This window comes from Micromonas pusilla (assembly GCF_000151265.4).
Source record: "Micromonas pusilla CCMP1545 genomic scaffold MICPUCscaffold_1, whole genome shotgun sequence".
Taxonomy (NCBI): domain Eukaryota; kingdom Viridiplantae; phylum Chlorophyta; class Mamiellophyceae; order Mamiellales; family Mamiellaceae; genus Micromonas; species Micromonas pusilla.
In genome coordinates this window covers 1,835,101-1,850,746 of record NW_003315882.1, presented here as the reverse complement: position 1 = coordinate 1,850,746, position 15,646 = coordinate 1,835,101, and the positions used below count along the sequence as shown (strand labels likewise).

The following is a 15,646-nucleotide window of genomic DNA, read 5'->3' as shown; positions in this document are numbered from 1 at the left end:
AAACTACAGCTGGGGTGCCCTAAGTTCGTACAGTCTACGCTCACGTCGCGGCGGCGTCCCTCCCGCGTTACCCGTCGTCCTCTCGCTTCGGCCGCGCGCCGCCTTTCAACCCCTTGAACCGCAGCTTCGTGTACCGCCGCCGCCCCACGCGCGTGACCCGCGTCGTCTCCTCGCCGATCCCTTTCGAAGCCGGCGGGACGACGTCCTCGTCGACGACTTCGCCCTGGACCACCTCGGCGGCGCGCGGATTCGAATTCGAATTCGGATCCCCCCCGGCGGCGTCGGCGTCGGCGTCGGTCCCGGACCCGGTGTCGCCCACCTCCGCGCCGCGCTCGCCGTCCTTCTCCTTCTCGATGAACGCCGCCGCGGCGCCCGGCCACCCGGGCCCGGACCACGGTTTCCGTCCCGGCGGGCGGCGCCGCGGCGGCGGTTTCTTCGGCGAGGGCGACGGCCCCGGGCCGTACCCCGGACGAGGCGGCGCCGGCGGACGCTCCGCGCGGCGCGGCGCGACCCTCTGTCCGTCCGCGCCACCGCCGCCGCCACCGCCCTTCGGAGCTTCCCCCACCGATGGTGTCGTCGTCGTCGTCGTCGTCGTCGTCGTAACCGCCGCGGCGCGAGCGTTCACGTCCGCGAGCGCCGCCTCCGCGCGTCGCTTCTCCGCCTTCAACTCCGTCACCGCTCTCGACAACGCGTCGAACTGCTTCGCGGTGACGTCGTGCAGCGCGAGCATGCTCCCCTGCGCCGCCTCGACCTCGTCCGACATCTTCATCACCTTGCGCTCGAGCGCGGCCGCGATCGCGGCGAACTCGCTCTGCGCCGCCTCCACCTTTCGAAGCGGCGGCGAAACCTCGCGTCGCGTCAACCGCACGCGCGTCGCCACCTTACTCACGTCCCTCGTCGCCCGGTTCACGCCCTCCGCGATGCGGTCTTGGTTCATCTCGAGGTTGCGCACGCGCGCGAGGACCGTGTTCGGGTTCCGGTCGCCCTCGAGCGCGTTGGCGGAGAAAGCGCGCGGGCCGCGGCGCGCGTCCGCGGCGTCGCGCGCGGCTTTGAGTTTCCGCGCCGCCGCGCCGAGCGCAACGGCGGCGACGAGCGCGGCGTCGGACGCGGCGTGCCACCCGCCGACCGCCGGCGGCGGCGGCGGAAGTCCGCGCGCGGTCGCGAGCTTCGCGCGGCGGTCGTTGACGCGCATCGACGAGAGCTTCATCGTCCCCGCGGCGACGAGGCAGAAGACCTCCGCGCCCTCGGCGAACGCGTTTAACATCGACCCGCCGCTCGCGGCGGCCGCGTCCGCGGCGTTCCGCGGGCCCGGCGTCGGTTCGGCTTTCTTCTTTTGGGATTCGGGCGCGGGCCGCCGGCGCGGCGGCGGCTTGGAGAGGTCGCCGCCGAGGGCGTCGTCGTCGTCGTCGTTCGCGTCCCCGGCGGCCTCGATGGGGACGGACGTCCGCGCGCGCGTCCGCGTGGGATTCCGAGCGTCCCCCCGATCGTGCGGCGACGACGAACGCGACGTCCACCGGCGCGACGAGAGCGGCGTGGACGCGCGGTTCGCGGGTCTCCGCGCCGCGGGAGGCGCCCGCGGCGTCGTGGCGCCGTGCGCGAGCGCGGGAGACGCCATCGGCGCGCGTCTTTGACTGACGCGAGGCGGGGACGGCGACGACGCGACGCGCTCGATCGAATTTCGTTCCGGACGTCTCTCTTTTGTTCAATCCATCAAAAGGGTAAAAATACCTCACGCGACCGACGGCGCGTCTATTCCAACTCTCTCGCGAGCCCTTCCCTTCGCGACCGCGCCTCCGCGGCTTTCCTCTTCAACTCCTCGATCTCCCGCTTCAGCGCGATCGTCTCCTCGTCTTCCTCCGCCCCGCCGCTCGTCCACGCGTCCATCGTCCTGGAGTCGTCCCCCGCGGTGAGCTCGTACGGCGGCGAGCCCTCCTCCGCGTCGCCGCCGCGCGACGACCCCGGAAACCCACCCACCCCCGGGGGCGACCGGCCCGTGCTCGTGGAGCGGTACGTCACCTCGTTCACGCTCCTCCACTCGCCGTCGCGGAGTTCCGGCCCGGCGTCGGCGGCGAACGCGCCGCTCTGAGCCGCGAGGTACCGAATGGACGACATCGCGCGATCCGCGTCTGAAGAAAACTTTTCGCGCATCCTTCGCGACTGCTCCTCCGCCTCCTCCGCGCGCGCGCGCGCTTCGACGGCCGCGCGCTCCGCAGCCTCCGCGCGCGCGTTCGCCTCCGCGACGTCCGCGAGCCGCCCGCGCTTCGCCTCGTCCGCCTCCGCGCGCGCTTCCGTCGCCGCGCGCTCCGCCGCGACAGCCATCTCGAGCGATTTTCTGTGCATCTCCGCCAGCGCCTCAGCGGCTCGCGCCTCCACGCTCGTCATCGAGCTCGTCCCCAACGCCGCCTGCTTCTCCTCCCCGTCCTCCATCGTCGCCGCGTCACCATCCTCGGCGGCGCCGGGCATGGGCAGGAACGGATCGAACGGCTCGCTCGGCGCGCGAAGCCGACGCCGCTCCGCCGTCGCCGCCGCCGCGGCGTCGAGTCGCGCCGCCGCCGCCTCCGCCTCCTCCTTGGACGCCCTCACGTCGTCCGCGATGGTCGCCGCGCGCGCTCTCACGCGCTTCAAGATGTCGTCCAGGTGATCGTCGTTCGAGCTCGTCGCCGCGCCGACCGCGCCGACCGCGCTGGACGCGTCTGCCGCCGCGCCAGCGGGGGTGTCGGCGTCGACTTGCGCGTACCCGTAGGTGGGCAGCGGCGGCGGCGCGCGATTCTCTTCTCCCCCCGCGCCGCCGCCCGCCCTTCGAACGATCACCCCCAACGCCATCGCGCCGAGGAGGGCGCCGTCCGCGAGCCATCCGACGTGCGTCGCCGCCGGGAGCGTCGGCGGCGGCGGCGGCGGGACGGGGACCGCGGGGACGCCCCCGCGTTGCGCTGCGATTTCTTTCGCTTTTTTCACAGCCTTGTCGTGCGCCCTCAGCTTCTTCTCGTGCGCCCTCCGCGCCCGCGACATCTCCGCGCGCTGCGTGAGGAACTGCGTCGCTTTCACGCCGCCCGCGGTCGCGAGGAGGATGACCTCCGCGCTGTTCACGACCGCGGACCAGACGCCGGATCGGGACCGCGCCGCCGTGTCGCGTCGATTTTCTTCGCCGCGCGCGTCGTCCTCGTCCGCGTCATCCCTCGCGCCGTCCTCTTCTCCCCACGACGCCGCGGCGATCGCGTCGTCGTCGCCGTCGCTCGCCGTGCTCCCCGCGTTCGCGCCGGACCCGACGCGCGCCTCCGCGGAGCTCTTCTCGTCGTCGCTCGCGCCGCTCGCGGCGTCCGCGGCGTCGTCGTCCTCCTCGGATCCCTCCCAAGCGTTCGCAACCCCCAACGGGTCACCGAAGCTCTGCGCCCCGGTCGCGCGCGCGCCGTCCGCGGCCGCGGCTCGCGCCCTCGCCTTCCTCTCCGCCGCGTCCGACGCCGCGTCCGCGTCGTCCGCCGACGCCCTGGTGAGTTTCATCTTGTCCACGAACCGCCTCGCGCCGGCTAGGCCGTTCCACACGCCGCCGCGTTCGCTCGCGGAGGCGCCGGCGGGATCCCCTTTCCCGCCGTCGCCGTCGTTCGCGGCGGAGCCGGTCGCGCGCGCGACGCCGCGCGACGCCGGCGGCCTCCGGGGCGCCGGCGATGGCACCGGCGCTCGCCGACGCGACCCCCCCGGCCGCGGACGCGACCGCGCCGGGCACGCGGCGGGACGACAGCGCGCTGCCATCGCGCCGCCCACGCGCCCCGGGTGGACTGACCTATGACTCATTGCTTTTTCAGGTTTTTAGGGTCAAACTTTATCCAAACGACCGACCAAAAATCCAACCGACCGTTCAGCTCCGTTCGGCCCGATCAACGTCCCTATGAACATCTCCTTTCAACTTGATAGCGCGCGAGGTCAAAAAGCCCAACGTCTCTCAGAAAATTCACCACAGGCGTCTCGCGCTTCCCCCGCGGCAAGACGCGCGCGTCGCGTCGGCATGGGGTCGTTCCCGGGTCTGAAGATCCGCGATCGCCATGGCACGACGACCGCGGAGGTCGTCGTGGACGTCAGCAAGCGCGGCGTGCGCCTGGAGGGCGAGAACGGGACGTTAGGCGCGTTCCCGTTCCAATCCATCCTGTCGTGGTCGCGCGCCTACGACACCGCGCTCGGGCTCGTCGTCGTCGCGAACGGCGGACAGAGAGAGATCACGCTGTGGGGCGAGAGCGCGTCCGTCGTCGACGCCGTCCTCGCCGCGATCGACGCGACCGTGAACGCGATCGTGGAGGACATGAACAAGGCAGCGGACGACGACGCGCGCGCGTCGACCGAGACCGGCGCGGCGGCGTCGAGACCCGACCCCGACCCCGACCCCGATCCCGCGCCCGCGCCCGCGACGACGACTCTCGGGGACGGCGACGCGCTTGAGTCCCTGCCCGTGATGGCCCCGCTCAGCGACGCGTCCTCGTCCGACGGCGGCGGCGCCGCCGCCGCCGCCGACGCGTCGGGGTCGGGGTCGGAGTCGATCGATCTCAGCGACGTCAGCGTCAGCGACGAGGACGACCCCACGGACGCGAACGCGAATCCGTACGCGGGGGGCGAGGTCGAGGCGTTGCGGCGAAAACTCGCCGCCGCGGAGGCCGCGGCGTCCGCGCCGGAGAACCGCGACTACCAAAAGCTCGTCGCGAAGACGACCGCGGCGGAGATCGCGGCCGAGGACGCGACGGTCTCGAGGCAGATGGCGGAGGAGCGCGCGAAAAAAGCGGAGGACCGCGCGACGAGAGCGGAGGCGGAGCTCGAGTCGATGCGCGCGATGCTGACGGAGGAGACGCGGAGGCTGCGCGCGGAGCGCGAGGCTGCGGAGGCGTCGCGTCAGGAGCTCGAGGCGGTCGCGATGCGCGTCGCGGCGGCGGAGGAAAACGCGCGCGACGTCTCGAGCGACGAGAAGCGCGTCGCCGTCGCCGCGAGAGAGAAGGCGGCGGACGCGAGGGAGAGAGAGGTGAGTCGCAGGGAGAGAGACGCCGGCGACGCGGACCTTCGCGCGGAGCTGCGGGAGCTGCGAGAGACCGTCCTCGACGAGACGACGCGACGGAAGGAGGCGGAAGAAGCGCTCGCGACCGCGGTCGCGACGTCGGCGTCGGCGTCGGCGTCGTCTCCCCCCGGCGCGAGCGCGTCCAAGCTCGCGCGGTCGCCGAGGGTCGCGTCCTCGGAGCAGCTCGCGTCGTACAGAGCCCGGATCGCGGAAGTCGAGGGCGAACTCGAGGAGTGGAGAGCGCGCGCGGAGCGCCTCAGCGCGGACCTCGCGGCGGCGAGAGCGGAAGCCTCCGCCGCGATGGCGGTGTCTGAGAACCTCGCGAGCAAGGCGGCGTCCGCGGCGGCGGCGGGCGGCACGACGCCGTCCTCCAGGTCGCGGTCATCGCCGTCGCCGTCGCCGTCGCCGCGCGTCGCCGTCGGCGACGCCGCGGGCGCGGGCGCGGCGCCCTACGACGACCTCGGCGGCGACGGGTCGCTGAGAGAGGAAGCGATGGAGCGCGCGGCGGCGGCGACGCGCCGCGCGAACGACGCGGAGAAGGACGCGGCGTCGTTGAGGACGCGGCTCGCGGCGGCGACGCGAAAACACGAGGTGGACGTCTCCGCCGCGCGCGCGCGCGCGGACGCCGCGGAGAAGCAAGCGGATCTCGCGGAGGGCCGCGCCGCGGCCGCGGAGGCGCGCGCGCGGATGCTCGCCGGGGTGTCCCCGATTGGATGCGAGGACGCGGGCCCGGGCGCGCTCGCGCCGGCCCCGCCGGACCCGAGCGGCGGCGCGATCGCGATCGGCGACGGCCCGAACCACGGGTGGGTGCGTCGCGCGGAGGTGGACGCGACGACGACGCGTCTTCGCGACCGCGCCGTCGCCGCGGAGGCGAAAGCTTCGGAGCTCGCCGCGGAGGCGGAGAGATCCAGGGCGGAGGCGGACGCCGCGCGCGCGCGCGCGGCGACGCTCGCGTCCAGCGCGGCGACCAACGCGGCGGCGGCGGCGGCGTATTACCACTCGTTACCAACCGGTGACTCCGTGGAGGACGCGGACGCCGCGGCCGCGGCGCTCGTGGAGGACGCGCTTCGAGACGCGAACGTGGAGAAGCCCGGGGACGACGCCGCGGCGGCGGCGACGGCGGCGGCGACGGCGGTCGCGATGCACTCGCACGCGGCGGCGGAGGGTCTGCGGATTCAGCTAGATCAAGCCAAGGCGGACGCCGCGCGGCAGAAGCAGCGCGCGGACGCCGCGGCGCGCGAGACCGAAGCCGCGTGGCTGCGCGTCACGGAAGCGCACGAGAACCAGAGGGCGCTCAACGCGGAGCTCTCCCGCGCGAAGGAAGCCATCAGCGCGCGGTCGGAGGACGCGGAGCACGAAGCGCGACGACGCGCGAGCGCGGCGACGGCGGCGAGAGAACGCGCGGAGAAGCAGCTCGCCGCGTCTGTCGCCGTCGCGCGCGCGCTCGGCGAAGAGAAGGGCGAGCTCGCGGCGCGGGTGGACTCCCTCGAGTGCGACCTGGAGGCGGTGTCCCGGTCGAGGGACGAGATGGAGCTTCACGTCGACGCGGCGAAGGAGCACGTGCAGTCTCTCAGGGAGGAGCTCAGCGCCGCGCTCGGGCACGCCGCCGCCGCGCGCGAGCAAGCCGACGCCGCGGGCGCCGCGAAGCGCGCGATGGAGGACGAGCTCGTCGAGCTCCGACGCGGCGCGGAGGAGGTTCAGGCGCTGCTCGAGCGGCACGCCGCGGAGGAGGGCGCGGAGCTGTCGTCGACGCGAGAGGAGCGCTCGCGGCTCGCCGAGGCGCTGCGTCGCGCGACGGCGGAGAGGGACGCCGCGCTGCTTCGCGCGGCGGAGGCGGAGACGCGCGCGGCGGCCGCGATCGGCGAGCGCGAGGGCGTCGCGAACCGCGCGGTCGCGACCGCGCGCGACGCGGAGAAGTCCGCGGAGACGGCGCGTCGCGACGCGACGCGGATGCAAGCCACCGTGGACGCCGCCGTCGCCGACGCCAGAGCCGCGCGCGCCGAGGCGAACGGGCTGCGCGCGGAGCTGGACGTCGCCAGAGGCGCGCGCGACGCGCTGAGGGAGGAGATCCGCGCGGAGCGACAGAAAGCCGCGAGCGCGGAGTCGAGGGCGACGTGCTTGGAGGACCAACGCGACGCGTTGAATCGGTTGACGAGGGAGGCGGAGACCGCGCTCGGGAGAATCACGAGGGAGGAGAAGGAGGCGGCGGCGGAGGTGACCAAGCTCCGCGCGGAAGCGGGCGAGCTCGCGAGGAAACTCAAGACCGCGAAGGGCGAGGTCAGCGCGAGGGAGGAGCGGCAGAAGATCGCCAACTTGCTCGCGGAGATGGCGGCGACGGAGCGAGAGGTGACGAGAAACTCGAAGCGCACGACGAGCACGATGGCGAGTTTGGAGGCGTCCGTGCGCAAGTTGACGACGCGTCTGAATGACGTCGGGGGTGGCGGGGACGACGCCTCCGGTGACGAGAACGCGGGGGGGCGGTTTCTATCCGACCGCGGCGACGGCTCGCCGGCGGCGTCGCCGCGGCGCGCGGTCGCCGCGCGGTCGCTGGAGTCCGAGTACGATACCATCCTGGGCCTCGAGCCGCTGCGACTAAAGCACGGGTCGAAGACGAGTTGGTTCCCGACGACGGCGGCGGCGGCGTCGAGGGCGACGACGAACCCGAACCCGAACCCGAACCCGAACCCGGCGCGACCGTCGGAGGACATCTGCCCGCCGCGCTCCGCGGCGGCGACCAGGGCGGAGGAGGCCATGGCCGAGGCCGAGGCGGCGGTCGCGCGAAGGGACGAGCGCGAACGCGAACAGAGAGAAAAGCGCGAGCGCTTCTTTCGTCAGTCGGAGACGACGTGACGACCCGCCGACGAGTGATGAGCGCGCGTTTCGCGTCGCGTGATCGTCACGCGAGTACTACTATCATAGCATCGAATCTCGTCGTCGTTCGTCGTCGTTCTCTCATCGCGCCGCCTGCGGCTGCGCGGCGCCGTTCCCCGGCCGCCTGGCTTTCCTCACCGTCCGCGGCGACGACCCCGACCCGCCGCCGCCGCGCGAGACCGACGCCCACGCGCCGCCCTCGTCGTTCTCCTTGACGCTCGCGCTGTACTCCGCCCACGCGCCCGCCTCCGCGCTCGCCTCCGCGTCGCGTTTCCGGCTCTCCTCGAACCGCGCCGCCGCCTCCGCGTGACGCAGTTTCGCCGCTCTGAGCTGCTCCGCCGCCGCCGCGTGCTTCGCCGCCGCCGCCTCCGTCTGCTTCCTCGCGGCTAAGATCCGAGCCTCCTCCTCCGCCCGCCGCGCGTCCAAGTCGTTCGCCATCTTCGCGGACTCACGACGCAGCGCGTCCGCGGCCGCGGAGGCGGTGCGCATCGCCTGCTCGCGGTACATGACCTGCGCGTTGAAGAACGCCTCCTCGCGAAAGTTAAACGTCTGCCGCTGCTGCTGCTGCTGCTGCCGCTGCCGCGCGGCGTGCGCCGCCGCCGCCGCCGACGCCGCCGACGCCGCAGCCTGCGCCGCCGCCGCCGCCCTCGCCGCGGCGTTGTGCCCCCCGTACGTCTGCTGCGACGCCGGCTGCGAGTGCTGCGAGTGCGCCGACGGCGCCGCCGCCGCCGGGCGCGCGCTATTTCGTCGGTGATGGCTCATCACAGCTTGCGCCGTCGAAAACGCCTTCAACCCGACGGGCTTCCCCGCCGCGACCCACCTCTGATGCGCGGCTTGTAAAACCTTAAACGTCTCCTCGCACCGCGCGCTCGATGCGAGGTCGTCCCCTCGCGACGCGCTCCGGTCCGGGTGGTTCTTCGCGAGGCCCTTCTTAAACGCGATCTCCACGCGCGCGGCGTCCTTCTCGCCGCCGCCGCCGCCGCGATTCACCGAGTCCACGAGACCGAGCGCGTAGAGCGTCGCTTCCATGCACCCGGCGGCCGCGAGGGCGATGACGCCGTCGCGTTCGAGCGCGCTCTGCGCGTCGGCGCGCGCCGTCTCGAGCGCGGAGGCGTGCGCCTCGCGTTCCTTCACGCCGGCGCGGTACTTATCCGCCGCCGCGGTGGAGCGCTCTTCCGCCGCGCGCTTCGCCTTCGCGGTTTTTTTCGCCGCCTGCGCTCGCGCGCGCTGCCGCTCGATCTCCGCCTGGCGCGACGACCACTCCGCCTCGTCCGCGGCTTTCTTCCGTCGCTCCGCGCTGTCTGCGCTGGCGGAGGACTCGGTCCGGCGAAGCGGCGACGGCGGCGGCTTCGTCGGCGGCGGCGTTCGCGTCGGCGTCCGCGCCGCCGCCGCCGCCGCCGCGGGGGCGCTCGACTCCACCTCCCCTTCGCCCTCGCCTTCGCCCTCGCCCTCGCCATCGCCCTCGTGTTGGACTCCGCTGAACGCCCCGGCGCCGCTCATCCCGGACATCGCGTCCGCCATCTCGACGTCCTCCGTGAACGACGCCGCGCGCTCGTCCGTCGGGGTCTCGTCCTCCTCCTCCTCCTCCTCCTCCTCCTCCTCCTCCTCCTCGTCTTCGCCGTCAGCGGCGGCGTCTTCGATCTCGACGTCCGCATCCGCGCGTCTCCCCCGCGTCCGCGTCGTCGCCGCCGCCGCCGCCGCCTCCGCGGCTTCCAACGCCTCGTCGATCGCCGCCGCCGCCGCCGCCTCCGCCTCCGCCGCCGCCGCCGCCGCGTCAGACTCGCGCTCCGGCGTCGGCGCGTCGAACGTCGTCACCTGCGTCCGCTTGTTCCAGTAGTACACCTCCCCTTCCGCTTTGACGCGGAACCAATCGGGGAGGCCGGGGCAGCGCGTGCAGGCGTCGCGTGGGACGAGGACTCGTTCTCTCTGTCCCTCCCCGACCATCGTCCTCGCGCGCGTCGACGGCTCCTCCTCCTCCTCCTCCTCCTCCACCACCTCCACCACCACCTCCTCCTCCTCTCCCACCGCGCGTCCTCCTCGCAACCCCGCGAGGACGCCGTCCACGATCGGTCCGACTTCGACGGCTTTCACCGCGGCGCCGGCGACGACGCCGTCCACGATCTTCGCGACGACGTCGTTCAGGTGCCTCCGTCGCGCGCGCGACTCGAAAACGACGGTCGCGCGCCCGACCCACGCGCCGAGGAGGAAGAAGCACGCGAACGCGAAGAGGAGGGGGAAGTGCGCGGCGCGCGCGATCGCCCGCGCCGCGTCGAGGCGGCTCAGCGAGCTGTAGATGTCCTCGGGCTGCGCGGAGTGGACGGAGGGACGACGGACGGTGAGTCGGTCGTCTCGGACGGCGCGAGAGACGAGGGAGGACTTCCATCACGCCGGGGAATGAACGGGAGCGATCGATCGACGGGAAGGACTCGACGACGACGCCGCGCGAGGACGGCGAAGGGACGAGACGCGCGGCATCGCGCGCGCCGCGGCGTCGACGAACAGAGAGAGAGGCGCGTGTCGTAGCGGGAGAGCGCGCGTACCTCCATGCCCGCCGCGTGTCCGCGCGCCGTCTCGCCGCGGGAAGTGCGCGCGCGTCGTCCCGCGCGAGGCTTTTCCCCCCGGCAGCGGCAGCTCGGTCGCGGTCGCGGTCGGTGCGCACGTCTCGCGCCCTTCGTCTGATTTCGAAAAAGTGACGCCGCCGCGGGGATCACTTTCGACGCGCGGATCGCTCCGACGCGGTGCCCGAGAAGTCTCCCGCGAACATAACCGTCTGTCATCATGGCGGGCATGCCTTATGGACTCCAGTCCATGCTCAAGGTGCGCGTCTCGCCCGCGATCGCGCGCTCGCGCGCCCTCTGAAAAACAAGATGCCGACGCCCAGATCCAGCGAAAAACGACGACTGACCGCCGCTCCCCCTCGTCCCCCTCCTTCGCTTCCTTCCCGTCGACAGGACGGGCACAAGCACATGTCCGGCCTCGACGAGGCGGTGATCAAGAACGTCGAAGCGTGCAAGCAGCTCTCGAAGATCACGCGCACCTCCCTCGGCCCTAACGGTGCGCGATCGATCGTCCCGCGCCGATCGTCGCCTCGGTCAACACTTTCGCGCGCGCTTTCGCGAACCGTCGATCGAACTCGAACGATCGGACAGAACCGACAGACTCTGACCTCCGATCCGCCCGCCCCGACGTGCGAACCAAACGACGTCGCGACCAAACGAACAGGCATGAACAAGATGGTGATCAACCACCTGGACAAGCTCTTCGTCACCTCCGACGCCGCGGTCATCGTCCGCGAGCTCGAGGTGGCGCACCCGGCGGCGAAGCTGCTGGTGATGGCGGCGCAGGCGCAAGAGCAAGAGATCGGGGACGGGACGAACCTCGTCGTGACGTTCGGCGGGGAACTCCTGGGGAACGCGGAGGAGCTCATCAGGGATGGACTGCACCCCTCGGAGATCATCGAAGGGTACGAGAAGGCGCTGGAGCAGACGTGGAAGTGGCTCGAGGAGCTCGTGATCCAAGGGTCGGAGACGCTGAACATTCGCGACAAGGCGGCGGTGGCGGAGCGCCTGAAGGGGACGCTCTCGTCGAAGCAGTTTGGGTACGAAGAATTACTCGCGAAGACGTGCGCGGAGGCGTGCATCGACGTGTGCCCGAAGAACCAGCTCAACTTCAACGTGGACAACGTCCGCGTCTCGAAGATCATCGGCTCGAGCCTCCACGAGAACGAAGTCGTGCAGGGCATGGTGATTCGCCGCGACGTCGAGGGCACGGTGAAGCACGTGAAGGACGCCAAGGTGGCCGTCTTCGGGTGCGCGGTCGACACCGCGTCGACGGAGACGAAGGGCACGATCATCATCAACAACGCCTCGGACTTGGAGTCGTACAGCAAGGGCGAGGAACAGAAGATGGAGGAGTACGTCAAGATGATCGCGGACAGCGGCGCCAAGGTTGTCGTCTCCGGGCAATCCTTCGGGGAGATGGCGCTGCACTTCATCGAACGATACGGCCTCATGGCGATCAAGATGCCCTCGAAGTTTGAACTCCGACGGTTCTGCCGCGCGACGAACGCGGTCGGACTCATCAAGCTCGCGCGCCCCGCCGCGGACGAGCTCGGGTACGTTTCGCAGATCGACGTGAAGGAGATCGGCGGGACGAAGTGCGTCGTCGTCCAACAAAACGACAAGACGTCGCGCGTGGCCACCGTGGTGCTGCGCGGGTCCACGGAGAACGTCATGGACGACATCGAGCGCGCGGTCGACGACGGCGTGAACGCGTTCAAGGCGCTGACGAAGGACTCGCGGACGCTCCCCGCGGGAGGCGCCACGGAGATTGAGCTCGCGCATCGATTAGCCGCCTACGGACGCAAGCAAACCGGGTTGGACCAGTACGCGATTGAAAAATTCTCCAAGTCGCTCGAGGTCGTCCCGAGGACGCTCGCCGAGAACGCGGGCCTGAACGCCACGGACGTGGTGTACAACCTGTACGCCGCGCACGCGGCCGGGGAGACGAAAGCGGGCGTGGACGTCTCCGCGGAGTCGCAGTGGGTCGACCTCGCGGCGAAGGAGTCCGTCGCGGATGTCTTCCTCGTGAAGTGGTGGGCGCTGAAGCTCGCCGTGGAGGCGGTGTGCACCGTGCTCAGGGTGGATCAGATCATCATGGCGAAGCAGGCGGGCGGGCCCAAGCACGCTCCGGGGGACGAGGACTAACGTTTGTTCTACGCTGGGGCGTTGCTTACGTTAGAGAGAGAAAGAGGGAGCGAGAGAGGAGAGGAGAGAAGGCGGACGAGAGCCGAGCCGCGAGACATTCATACACGCCAAAGACACGTCATCATCATTTCGTTCGATCGGATCGCCCGAAAGAGAGCGTTTCGCGTCGCCGTCATCTGCCCGCTGTCCTATCCTATCGTCGCTACGTCATCACTCGCCTCGCGCGGAGCGCGGTGCCCATCACTTCGCGTACTGACGCGTTACCCATTCCGCGACCAACGCCGGCTTCCTCTCTCCGTCGTCGCCGCCGTCGCCGTGAACCTCCACGGCGACGATCGACTCCACGCCCTCGCCCCCGCCTCCGCTCCCGCCGCCTATGCGTTTCACCTTGATCACCTTCGCGGTCGCGCGGATCCGCGACCCGACCGGCACCGGGGATAAGAACCGGACGCGGTTGAACCCGCAGTTCAACTCTTGACCCATCCACTCGTGTCTCGGTAACACGCCCTTCAAGAGCGTCGGAAGCAACGACAGCGTGAGGAGCCCGTGCGCGATCGGCCCGCCGAACATCGTCTCCGCGCCCGCCTTGTGGATGAACTGGTGGTCCCCGGTCGTGTCCGAGAACGCGTCGACGACGGCCTGCGTGACGAGATGCCACGGACTGGGACCCAGCGCGACGCCGACGACGGCTTCGAATTCCTCGGGCGATCGAACGACCGCCGGCGGCCGCGGCGACGCGGCGGTCGCGGCGCGACGCGGGGACGTCGTCGCGAGGTGCGACGCGAGCGACGCCGCGCGTCGAAGCGCGACGACGGAAGACTCGTCCCGCGCGCGCGACATGACGCTCGCGCGGGCGGCGCGACGCCAGAGTGACACGAGACGACGAACGTTTTCATTCAGCTCTGTCATCATCGGACGGCTTCGTCCGAAATTATGTCCCGCTACGCGCTAAGCACCCCCCCCCCTCTCCACTCCACTCCCGCCCGCCCGTCTCAACAGTACAGGTAGTAGCTCACGACGTCCGCGGGAAACATGTGGTTGATCTGCGTCACCGCGAGCTCCGTGCGCTCGTCCAGGAGCGCGTCGTCCGCCGCCGCGTCGGCGGCGCCCAGACGCGCCTCCTCCCTCGCCCGCGCCGCCGCCGCCGCCGCCGCCTCGTGCGCCCTGCGAATCGCTTGCAACCGCATCAGCGCCCCGCCGGTGACGAAGTCGCGCTTCGCGTTCACGTCCTTCGCGAGCTTGACCGCGAACTCGTTCAGCACGTGCCTCAAGATCGGCTTCGGCGTCGCCTCGTCGATCAGAGGCTCGACGAGCCGAAGGTCGCCGACGTTTTTCACGAGCGACTTGAGCGCCGCCTTCGCGCGGTCCGTCAACGCCTCGCCGACGACCGTTACGCTCTCCTTCCCCAGCGCGTAGCACTCCAGCATCGCCTTCAGCGCGCCCGCCTTCGCGAGCGGCTTCGCGGTCTCCTTCCCGTGCCTCGCGACGCACCCGAGCGCCCACGCCGCGGCGACGGCGGCGTCGACGTCCGCCGCGGACCTCGACGCGTCGACGAGGCACTTCGCGCCCCCCGCGCCGACGACCGCCATCGCGAACGCTTGCTTGAAGTCCGCGATGTACCCCAACGTCTGGACGGCTAAGATCGACCGAGATGTCCCGCGTTCGAGGTTCGCGCACTGCACGAGCCCGGCGACGCCGCCGTCGGAGGCCACGGTCTCCGCCAGCGCCGGCGTCTTCATCGCGAGCTCTCTCAGCGTCGCCGCCGTCGCCTCCCGCAACGGCGCGTTCGCCTCGTTCACCACCCCCGCGATCGCGCACGGGACGCACCCGGCGTCCACGACCGCGGCCGCGAGGTCGTCGGAATGCCGCGCCATCGTCGCGAGGCACGCGAACGCGCTCGCCGCCGCGCGCGGCGCGACGCCGTCGTCGGCGACGGCGTTGGCCGCCGACGCGTCCTCCGCGACCCTCGCCGCGGCGTGAAACCCGCCGCAGTCGAGCACCGCGCCGGCGCTCTCCGCGCCGTACGCGCACACGCTCTCGAACACCTTCACGATCTGCGCGCGGAGGCTCAGCGACGCGTCCATCATGTTGCAGTTCGCCGCGAGCGCGGCGAGCGTGTCGTCCTCGGCTATGATTTTCCCCGCGTGCTCCGCCCCCGCCGCCGCCACCGCGCGCAGCGTCCTCACCGTCTCTTCCTTGACGTCGTCGTGGAAGGACTCCAACAGCGCGCGCATGGGTACGAGCGCGCCCGCGGCGACGACCGCCGTCGCGTGCGCTTCCTTCTTCCCCGCGATAGAGCGCAGGGCGCGAAGACCGGAGACGACCACCGCCGGCGCCGGGTGCGAGAGCGACGCGACGAGTTTCTCGAGCGGCTCGTCCTCCACGAGCTCGTCCCCGCCGGAGGGGTCCACGAGCGACTTCGCGACGTCCAGGGCGTGGGATTGGATGCTCGGGACGACGTCTGGTGAGCGCGGCGCGCGCGGGGGAGGGGGCGGGCGGCGTCAGGATTGGGATCGGGGCGGCGGGGAGGCGCGGAGCGAAGGTGCCGGATTTGGCAAGACGCCCTCTCGGCGCCGCGTCGTTTGAAAACGGAGCGCCGGGGCATCCGTCCGGTCCTCCCCCGCGCGGCGTCGCGTCGGTCCCAACAGCGCGATGCGACGGCGAGCGCGTTCGCGTCGCGCGCGATGACGCGCACCTTGAACGAGCGGCTTGTACAGCAGCGGGAGAACCTTCCCGTCCATGAGCGCCTGGTCCATCCCCGCGTCCCCGCGCGCGAGGAGCTCCGCGACGTCCCGAACGAAGATCGCCCTCGCTTTTTGGTACGCGGCGAGAACGTCGTGGACGGGTTTGTACACCATCGCGTGCGACGGCGGTCTCGTCGTCACTTTGATCGCGGTCGCCGTCATCGCGGTCCGCGGGTCGCGTCGGCGACGTGACCGACGACCAGGCCGCGCGGGGCGTTGTGCGCGCGCGAGAGGTTCAAACCTCGCTCTTTTTTTTCCAGGCAGAGCGCGATTTTCCACGAGCAGGTGTGCGC

The 15,646-nt window shown here is 71.6% G+C and overlaps 7 protein-coding genes across 7 annotated transcripts; 2 read left to right on the top strand and 5 right to left on the bottom strand.

The window, feature by feature from the left end:
* Positions 1-67: 67 nt before the first annotated feature.
* MICPUCDRAFT_50744 (uncharacterized protein) lies at positions 68-1,615 on the bottom strand (the record flags this gene model as incomplete). The annotated part of the gene is made up of 1 exon (XM_003055171.1): positions 68-1,615. The coding sequence occupies one exon, from the start codon at positions 1,613-1,615 to the stop codon at positions 68-70; it is 1,548 nt and encodes a 515-aa protein (XP_003055217.1).
* Positions 1,616-1,749: 134 nt separating this feature from the next.
* Positions 1,750-3,789, bottom strand: MICPUCDRAFT_61757 (uncharacterized protein; the record flags this gene model as incomplete). The annotated part of the gene is made up of 1 exon (XM_003055170.1): positions 1,750-3,789. The coding sequence occupies one exon, from the start codon at positions 3,787-3,789 to the stop codon at positions 1,750-1,752; it is 2,040 nt and encodes a 679-aa protein (XP_003055216.1).
* A 211-nt stretch (positions 3,790-4,000) lies between these two features.
* On the top strand, positions 4,001-7,882 carry MICPUCDRAFT_50742 (uncharacterized protein; the record flags this gene model as incomplete). The annotated part of the gene is made up of 1 exon (XM_003055696.1): positions 4,001-7,882. The coding sequence occupies one exon, from the start codon at positions 4,001-4,003 to the stop codon at positions 7,880-7,882; it is 3,882 nt and encodes a 1,293-aa protein (XP_003055742.1).
* Positions 7,883-7,984: 102 nt separating this feature from the next.
* Positions 7,985-10,449, bottom strand: MICPUCDRAFT_50741 (uncharacterized protein; the record flags this gene model as incomplete). Its single annotated transcript, XM_003055169.1, has 2 exons — positions 7,985-10,207; positions 10,444-10,449. 2 exons carry the CDS (start codon positions 10,447-10,449, stop codon positions 7,985-7,987), a joined length of 2,229 nt encoding a protein of 742 aa, XP_003055215.1.
* Positions 10,450-10,624: 175 nt separating this feature from the next.
* On the top strand, positions 10,625-12,735 carry MICPUCDRAFT_31125 (uncharacterized protein). Its single transcript, XM_003055695.1, has 3 exons — positions 10,625-10,720; positions 10,855-10,957; positions 11,126-12,735. The coding sequence occupies exons 1-3, from the start codon at positions 10,682-10,684 to the stop codon at positions 12,607-12,609; spliced, it is 1,626 nt and encodes a 541-aa protein (XP_003055741.1). The 5' UTR covers positions 10,625-10,681; the 3' UTR covers positions 12,610-12,735.
* A 114-nt stretch (positions 12,736-12,849) lies between these two features.
* MICPUCDRAFT_50739 (uncharacterized protein) lies at positions 12,850-13,449 on the bottom strand (the record flags this gene model as incomplete). Its single annotated transcript, XM_003055168.1, has 1 exon — positions 12,850-13,449. One exon carries the CDS (start codon positions 13,447-13,449, stop codon positions 12,850-12,852), a length of 600 nt encoding a protein of 199 aa, XP_003055214.1.
* Positions 13,450-13,601: 152 nt separating this feature from the next.
* Positions 13,602-15,515, bottom strand: MICPUCDRAFT_50738 (uncharacterized protein; the record flags this gene model as incomplete). The annotated part of the gene is made up of 2 exons (XM_003055167.1): positions 13,602-15,070; positions 15,305-15,515. 2 exons carry the CDS (start codon positions 15,513-15,515, stop codon positions 13,602-13,604), a joined length of 1,680 nt encoding a protein of 559 aa, XP_003055213.1.
* Positions 15,516-15,646: the final 131 nt, after the last annotated feature.

Bases quoted from the DNA above. Each gene is read 5' to 3' on its own strand.
- MICPUCDRAFT_31125 (XM_003055695.1), top strand. From the start codon at position 10,682: ATGGCGGGCATGCCTTATGGACTCCAGTCCATGCTCAAG. The intron at 10,721-10,854 runs GTGCGCGTCTCG...TCCCGTCGACAG, and splicing joins GACTCCAGTCCATGCTCAAG to GACGGGCACAAGCACATGTC. The intron at 10,958-11,125 runs GTGCGCGATCGA...CCAAACGAACAG, and splicing joins CACCTCCCTCGGCCCTAACG to GCATGAACAAGATGGTGATC.